Source organism: Schistocerca americana, chromosome 1 (assembly GCF_021461395.2).
Source record: "Schistocerca americana isolate TAMUIC-IGC-003095 chromosome 1, iqSchAmer2.1, whole genome shotgun sequence".
Lineage (NCBI taxonomy): Eukaryota > Metazoa > Arthropoda > Insecta > Orthoptera > Acrididae > Schistocerca > Schistocerca americana.
The window spans coordinates 25,131,518-25,140,040 of NC_060119.1; the positions used below are offsets into that span (position 1 = coordinate 25,131,518).

The window sequence follows — 8,523 nt, forward strand, 5'->3', positions numbered from 1 at the left end:
CTTCGGCTTGACTGTGGCTCGAAAAAGCCGAGAAGCCGTGCGGGCCGCAACACGGGGAGCAAGTAGGCAAAGCTTCTTTGCCGCAGTTGCCAGGGCAGCTGTCGTGCTTGTGAAAGCACTTGACGCACTGCGCCGCGTTGCGGCAGTACTTCGCAATGTGGCCCTCGCCCTGGCGCTCGAAGCACTGGGGCTGGGGGTCCGTGACGGTCGGGAGAGCCTCTGTGGTAACCGGGAAGCCCAGCAGCTTCCGCAAGCCGAAGAAGTTGCTCTTGCCGTCGGCCGTTTGCACAGTCGCAGCACCCTCTTCTTGTTCGTCCGGTCGTGCAGCCTCGCAGTTGCGAGGTTACCGAAACCAGCATCCCTCCCCAGACCACTGTTTCATCGCACACGAAGGCGGCGGGTCGACAATATGGGCAGCCACAGCGCTCCTGATCACCCTGTGTTTGGCTAGGTTTGCTGCCAGAATGCAGATCAGCGAGTCTGTGTTGACAGACTCGTAGACCACCCAGTTTTTGGCACAATTCATCGTCAAGTGGAACAGCGCTGTCCACCCGCCTCTGCACTTGAATAAACAAAGGAGGAACTGGCTCAGACTCGTCTTCTAAGGTCTTCCTCGCTCGGTCGGCAGACTCAGTGAGTTGCACAACCGAAGGCCCCCTCGTGGCAGCACGTTTCTTCTGCGCATTCTTCTTTCCCATGCTGCGCGGCGCAGAACACGACATTTTGCTGGTATTGTGAAAACAACACGCAACAATTTGCTTTTTGTGGCACCCACAGAACTTCTTTTGGAGCTCTCCTCAGCCGAGAAAGCTGAATATCGAGGCTGCTCTACATTAACATGATGCTCCCAACACATTGCAGTGCAATATGACACGGATGGCAAGCAGCCTCGATCAAATGCTGCTGGAAAGAGTGATCGTTTTTAAAGTTTGGCAGCCATCACCAATAAACACCTTCGAACTGAATATCACAAGACAGTAATCTAAGATTGCTCTATCAATTATGGACACATTTATAATCCTATTCTGTATTATAATTATCATTGGGGACATAACTTTTCCAATATGTACCAAGGTGTTTCACACTGTGCCCAGCAAAATTCACAATTATTCTTTCAATAACTAACTACTAGGATTTTTTAGTTACAGGAAACTGAATATTCAATTGTGTCTACTGAAAGTTGAAATATCAGTAGTACTCAAATGACATATACAACCATAGTTTGTTTCATGATTGGAGTCAGATGCAACAGACACAGAAAAGGAAGAGATCTATTTCATATTACACAGGGCTCATCAGTATTCTACTTCAGAGGTTATAAAAATTTATTCTGAAGTGAAGAAGAAACTTATGTTTTGCTGTGGATATGTCTAGTTCCCAAAACTTCAGTATTGCAGTGTTTCATATCACCCACAGCCAGCAGTGAGGTAATTCCAATGGAGTCAACTAATGATTGTAGTTATTTACATTACACCTGCCCAAACTGTTGTATACCAAAGCCAACGAGGTGTGAGGTGGTTGGTATCTCTTGCTATATAAGCACTCTCTCACTTTATGTGAAAGTAAGATACTGTGAATTTAGTGGCAGCTTTGCTATACTTCTGTACGTAGTATGGTCAAACTGTGTTTGTTTGTATATATGCAGAGATATTAATTGGTGTCACTTTCATATTGCAGCTGTTTCTGAAGCTGAAAGGTTTTCATATTTTAGGTGTACAGTCATCCAGCTGCTTTCATCAAAAAATATTCGTTTTAGTATTATCTTTTATGCACCAGAAGGTATCAAATGGTCTTCACACATATGATGCACAACACTAACAGACAGGAAATAAATTGAAATAGGAAACCTATATCAGCATCTTCTAATTAGATTCTAAGACTTACTTTTATGTCAAGTGACATCTCAATGATCTGTTTAACATCTTCACCCGTGGACAATACTCTGGCATCTATTACTCTTGACATATAGATAGGGCTCGCCGCTAGTGGCATTTCACAAGCATTTTGGATCTTCTGGTTCATCAATTCCTAAAAACAGTCACAAAATAACAAATAACCCCCTTAATATTAATATACAATCAAAATATCTTGTGTATGTGCTGGTGTCCCCTCCCCCTTCTCTCTGTAAATTAATGGCCACCACAGTAAGGTTGATGCTAACCAGTACACAAATTTTAGCAAATTACTAGAAATGCAAGGCAAGAATTATATGATAATATTAATACAGAAACACAGGCAAGGAAAGCAAGAAGGATACATATTACATATTACATTATTACGTGTTCCATACATCATGAATACACCATTCTGTAATAATGTCAGTTTAATGTAAGTTTTCTTTGCACAATATAGTTAATTTTTTTTTACCAGTTACTACTTCATATTGAAAATTTCATATCTTTAGCATAAGGACTTGCCATTCAGAAACATTTTTAAGTCATTTTGAAATGCTGGTTGGCTATCTGTCAGACTTTTAATGGCATCTAGTAAATAACCAGACTTTTATAGCAGTGTAATTCACCCCTTTCTGTGCGTAAGTCAGATTTAACCCAGAATAGTGAAGATCATCCTTTCTTCTAGTGTTATACTTATGCACTTTGCTATTATTTTTGAACTGGGATGAGTTATTAATAACAAATTTCATAAGTGAATATATGTATTGTGAAGGTACTGTGAATATCCCTAGTTACTTCATTAGATGTCTGCAAGGTGATCTTGAGTGGGCTCCAGCTATAATTCTTATTACACTCTTTTGTACAATGAATACTTTATTCCTTACTGATGAAGTACCACAGAATATGATTCTATATGAAAGCAGTGATCAAATATGGGCATAGTTGGCTAATTTGTTGATATGTTTATGACCAAAAATTGCAATAACCGTGATAGCATATGTAGCAGATCTCAAATGTTTCAGCAGATCATCAATGTGTTTCTTCTAATTCAATTTCTCATCAATGCTACACCCAGAAATTTCTATTATTCTTGCTTACCAACAGACTTCTGTTCATAGTCTATAGTTATCAATGGTGTTACGCTATTTACTGTACTGAGCTATAAGACTGTGTGTTTTCAAAATTCACAGAGAACCACTTAATAATTTTCCGAAAGACATTACTCACACATTCCTCAGGTAATTATTGTTTGTTGGGTGGGATAACTATACTTGCATCATCAACAAAAAGAATTAGCTTTGCACCTTCGTAAATATAAAGTGGCATGTCATTGATGTATATTAAGAACAATAAGCGACCCAAGACTGAACCCTGTGGGGTACCACTCTTGATACCTCCTCAGTTGGTGGACCTTGCTGATTTTTGCAGATTATCTGCTCTGATAATTTCAACCTTCTGCATTCTTCCAGGTAAATATGAATTAAACGCTATCACTCATACCACAATACTTAATCTTGCAAGTAAGAATTTCGTTGTACACCTCAACAAATCTGATAAATGACTTTCAAATAATGACAGGTAACACAACTTTTTAATTCGGAGGAGGTTTGAAATGAAACTAAAGTGAAAAGATCATAACACTTTTATCATTACTGCATACAAGTATGGCGTAACAGCAAATGTAAAATGACAACTTTTAAAAGACAATGGAAATTTCAGGACAGCCTCAGAATATGCTAGTCCAAACAGAACTCATGTTAGAACAGAAAATAATGTATTCAGATGCTTTCTGTTCATTTTATACATCAAGCGGTGCGAAGTAAATAGGGCATACACATGTTGCAAATGAGAGGAGTGGCACGCAGAGCACAAGGAGCCAGAATAATAAAGCTGACCCTAAAAGCTTCCGAGTCCTTTCTCATTCCTCCACCGAGGATTACACTGAGTATCTGCATGTAAGATGGTCTACCATATCCACACGTGGTGGATTGTATAAAAACTCTGAACAACTGGAGGACAAAAGAGTGGCCTTTCAACAACGCCTTGTAACCAAACACACAGTTTTATATGCTTTGAGGGACTGTTCTTTCAGCATGTCAGCTACTAAGTCAGTTATCGAAAATGAAGCCTAAGCACCTTACAGTATGCCATTTTCATGGGACTCTGCTGCTTGTTTCATTTTTATCATAATTTGTGTTTGTGTTATGAGTTTGGTTGTTTACAATCATCTACCACAATAAACTAACAAATAAAATAGATAACATACTGCCAGGGATTTTTTCCTTGGTGGTGGGAATGGAACAACATGCACTCAGCCTTGTGAGACTCACTGAGGAGCCATTTGAATGAGAAGTTAAGGTTCTGAGGTTTGGAAAGCTGACACTGACTGGGCTAGTAATGTAGTGACACCATGCCCCTCAATACTGCATCCAAATTATGGCATACTGCAGAAGATGGAACAGTGGCCGGTAGGTATCATTTGGTCTGCTGGGTCCAACTGCAGAATTACTTGCTTGCTTACTTATTACTTACACAGGAACATCAAACGCCAAGCACAATAGAAAAGCATATGAGCATAATGAAAAATCAGTAAACACAGACATATCCTTACACTTTAATAAAACTTCTGCATACACAGAGCAGCATCACACAGAAAAAGAGCTGCATAATCACCACATAAACAATGGAAACCAAATACCATATAAAATCACTGATCACATCAAACCAACTGAATTAATTTTTTTAAAGAAAGTACACTCTCTCTCTCTCTCTCTCTCTCATGCACTACTGATTTGCATTTTCCCTCCGCCTCCCCCTTCTCCACCTCATAACTATTCCACTCGCCCTGCCATCGTGCCGTACCCAGACACCTTTAACCTGGTGTAATGAGAAACACAATTTTCCGTCCAGCCGACATGTTTTCATTTATCCACAGTCCTGTCTCACTCATCCTGTGTCCACTGCAATTACAACTGACAATGTCGTCAAGTCAACATGGGCACCAAATGTTACGCTCTGCAAAACTTGTGACTGCAGCGGGATTGTACTCTGTCATCAGATCTGCCACAGTTATCTGTCTGTACACAGTGGGTAAGCCTCCAACTTCTACATTCTGTGATGCTTCTCTTGGAGCATTTTATTTTTTGAGTGTAGTACATAAGTTTTGCTTTTTTTGACAGGCTGGGCAATCTTACAATACTGTTGGTAATGGAGTTTCAGACCTTGACAATGCTGTCATCATTTCTGTTCTTGTTATATATAAATGACCTTCCACATTACACTGAAGCAGAAATTGAACTCTTTCCTGATGATAAAATCAGAGTGCAACAATAGAGTGAGCAATAAACGAAATACACAAAAATTAGGGTTTCTAACATTCCAAGCTTCCCATTTCCTGTGACATACAATGTTCCACCAATATGATGCATGGATTTCTGAGAAATGTGCCTGGAGTCTGTAGCAGAGGACTGGAGACAGACACTCACAAGCCCTCACATTTATTAAATCCTCACTCATGTGTACGCAGCATTTGGCATAACCTGAAGGGCACTTGCACCTTTTGAAATCCCCCTCCTTTTCCGAACATATGCAGGTCTGTAAGGCAAATACTCTAACAAAAGCAGATGTATCTATATGTACACTGTTCCAATCATTATTTTCTATGTGAGTGTATCCACAAATCAACAGTTCAAAGGTAAGAACAACCACTTTGCCAAGAAACTGGGTGCAATTTTTGTTAAGGAATAACCATACTGCATTACATGCTTCTCTGGAGTTAAAAGTAAAGAGTTTTGAAGGCTGTATTTCAAAGAATACCAACTGCCATTAGCCTCTGCATTATAAAATGTTTGATGAACAGAAAGGAAAATGAACATAACCATAAACTGCAGCAGAATGGTAATGAACATTACACACCCAATAAGAGTAGACCGACATCCCATCTGCCATAGTCAAGAAAACCCACGACAGTCACAAACACCTTGGTTTACAATTATTTAACGTGTTGCCAACAAAGATATACAGTGTGACAATTCATTCAGAAGCACCATACAAAACTGGCTTTAGAAATATGCATTTTATTCATTAGAAGAATTTAAAAAAATATATCCGAAAGATGACCTTGAATACTGACGTCGTTTGATTTTTGTTCTTTGTATGCATGTAATGTTTGTCTCCAAAGAAATTAGATTGTAATAATAACTGCCTAATGCATCTCCCCATAGCGCTTATCATCTTATCTCATAACGTGCATTCATATTCAAACAATGGAAACTTCACATTGGAACATCAACAACATATGAAAACTTAGATCGCTACTTACCATCAAGATGACATGTTAACTTGCAGACAGGAAGAATTAAAAGACTAACACACACCACTCATTCACACAATCCAGCACACATGACCGCCAACTCTGGCAGCTCGGACCAGACCTGGTCCGTGCTGCTGGAGTTGGCAGTCGTGTGCTTGTTCATTTGCACCATGAATCATAATGCAGTGGTACGAGTCATTTTACATACTCCTCACAACTTAACCCTTAACTCACGAAGTGTGGTCTCTCAGACCGCGTGAAAATTTTCGAACTCCACCAAGGCCAGTTGTGGTGGAATGGTTCCGAGGTCAGTTGTGGTGGAATGCTTCTATACTCCCCGTACCCTCCTTAAATTGCCAAGCCTACGATGTTTTGTCGTCAGTTGTGCTATCGCCTTCTGTGTTTAATGTTGACACACGTTATTGATAGGTGTGAACTACGTACATGATTCCTTCTGTACGATACCCTATAGCTCAACATGTGTTCGCACGAATGTTTTAACTTTCCCGAGTTTGATGATATTGTCAGTCGGTCTATTGAGGGAGGTGTCAGTGATATGGATGAAGAAATAACTGAAAAAGACAACGATTTGACATTAGCCTGTGGTCACAGTCCTGTTATCGAACAAGAGTATCATCTGGAGGAAGAACTTCAAGAAAGTTGTGGTGGTGATCTGTCTGTTTCTTCAATGAAATACTTAAAGTGTCTGTTAAAACTGAATGTGTTCTGAGTGGTGATAAGAAAAACGTAGTTCCCAGGAATGAATGTCAATTTGACAAACTTTCTTTTTGTACCTATTGGGTGGAACTTTTATGTGCAAATTTAAACCCTGGAGTTTAAATTTATTTGGAAATTTGTTTGCTACAGAGATTATATAATTTTTCAGATTGTAAAATTCAGTCTCTAACAGTCCATTTATGTGTACTATTTGAAAGAACCACACAAAATTATGTGCTTTTGTGTGAATAGTAAAATTCTGCGGGCTTTGTTTATTGCAATAAAATAAACTAGGAGCATTTAAACAACACTTAGGCTACATAACTGTAAAAATAAATGTCACATACCATAAATTAAAAATTTCATTTTGCCTTAAATCTCGGTTTAAACATAGGACTCCCAGAGACCCCATCTCGTGGTATTTTTTATAGAAAAGCCACCTTGTGAGTTAAGGGCTGATAATTAAATATGGCTACATAATGAACATTTTTAATGTTTTTAATATCTACACATATAATAGAAATGAGAACTTCCACTGCTTTTATATGCTTAAACATGGATAATAACTAAATAAATATCGTGTAACTTAGTGAAAACTTGATCAAGAACAATCACTTAATTTTTATTCATAACTGGTAAGTTACGGCTTCATGAGGACACAAGAGATAATAATGTTACATGGTGACAGAAAAACTATAAATTCATTGTACTAATAACACATACTCAAAAGTATATAGCTACCTAGAAAACCAAATTATGTTTGCCAATGTCATTGATGTGTACTATGTGCTATATACTGACCATTTCATTCTCCAGAAATTCGATTCCAAGATAATCAGGTGGTTCTTTTGGAAGTTGCAACTTCACATTGCTAATAGTGTCATTAACAGTTCTTAAGATATTAATGTCAGTCATGGTATGGCTATGAACGAAACAATATACAATACAATAAGTAATCGTGGACAGCGTAATTAACAAGCGGGATTATCGTCTGCTCTCAATGATTAAATAAACAGGAATCATGGTGTTGTCACATGTCCGGATAATGACACATATATCTTCCACCCAAGTCCCACTAATGTGGGCAAATGCCGTCTAATGCAGCGAAATTACACGCGCGAAAAACGAAACAGGCTATAGTTTGCTTTAAATGTAACTATTTAAAAAATAATTGTCAATTCGAAATCATTGTTGACATGTTACGCCACGTGCCTTTATTTACAAATAGTTCTCTGTGACTACTCGTTTCAGAGTTATACTTTCACGTTAACGAAAGGATCGATAGATCGCCACAAAATATCGATGTTACCAATGTACCAACCAAGACCACCTACAATTACTGACTTGCGTATCGCGACCCGCCGGTCGCGATGCTGGATGCCGTCGGCACACGGAACGAGTTAGCTAACGTTGACGTGCGCCCTACGAGTTTCGTGACGTCACTCCTGCTATTTCACGTTGAGAACCCATTTCGTCACGAAAAACATAGGTTCTGCGATATTTCGGAAACGTGTCACGTAAAGTACAACCAATGGGAAGCAAGAACGCTCCCTACCTCACAAGCACAAAATAAGACGTTAAATTGCACATATCGTGTTC

At 39.0% G+C, this 8,523-nt stretch overlaps 1 protein-coding gene across 1 annotated transcript in view; it reads right to left on the reverse strand.

The window, feature by feature from the left end:
* LOC124620221 (methionine synthase reductase-like) overlaps positions 1–8,268 on the reverse strand; it is a 93,508-nt gene extending 85,240 nt beyond the window's left edge. Inside the window, exons 1-2 of the mRNA XM_047146892.1 lie at positions 7,726–8,268; positions 1,885–2,028 (exon numbers count right to left, since the gene is read on the reverse strand). Of these exons, the coding sequence (XP_047002848.1) occupies positions 1,885–2,028; positions 7,726–7,839 (258 nt within the window). The 5' untranslated portion in view covers positions 7,840–8,268. The remainder of the gene's footprint in view (positions 1–1,884; positions 2,029–7,725) is intronic.
* Between the last annotated feature and the right edge of the window lie 255 nt (positions 8,269–8,523).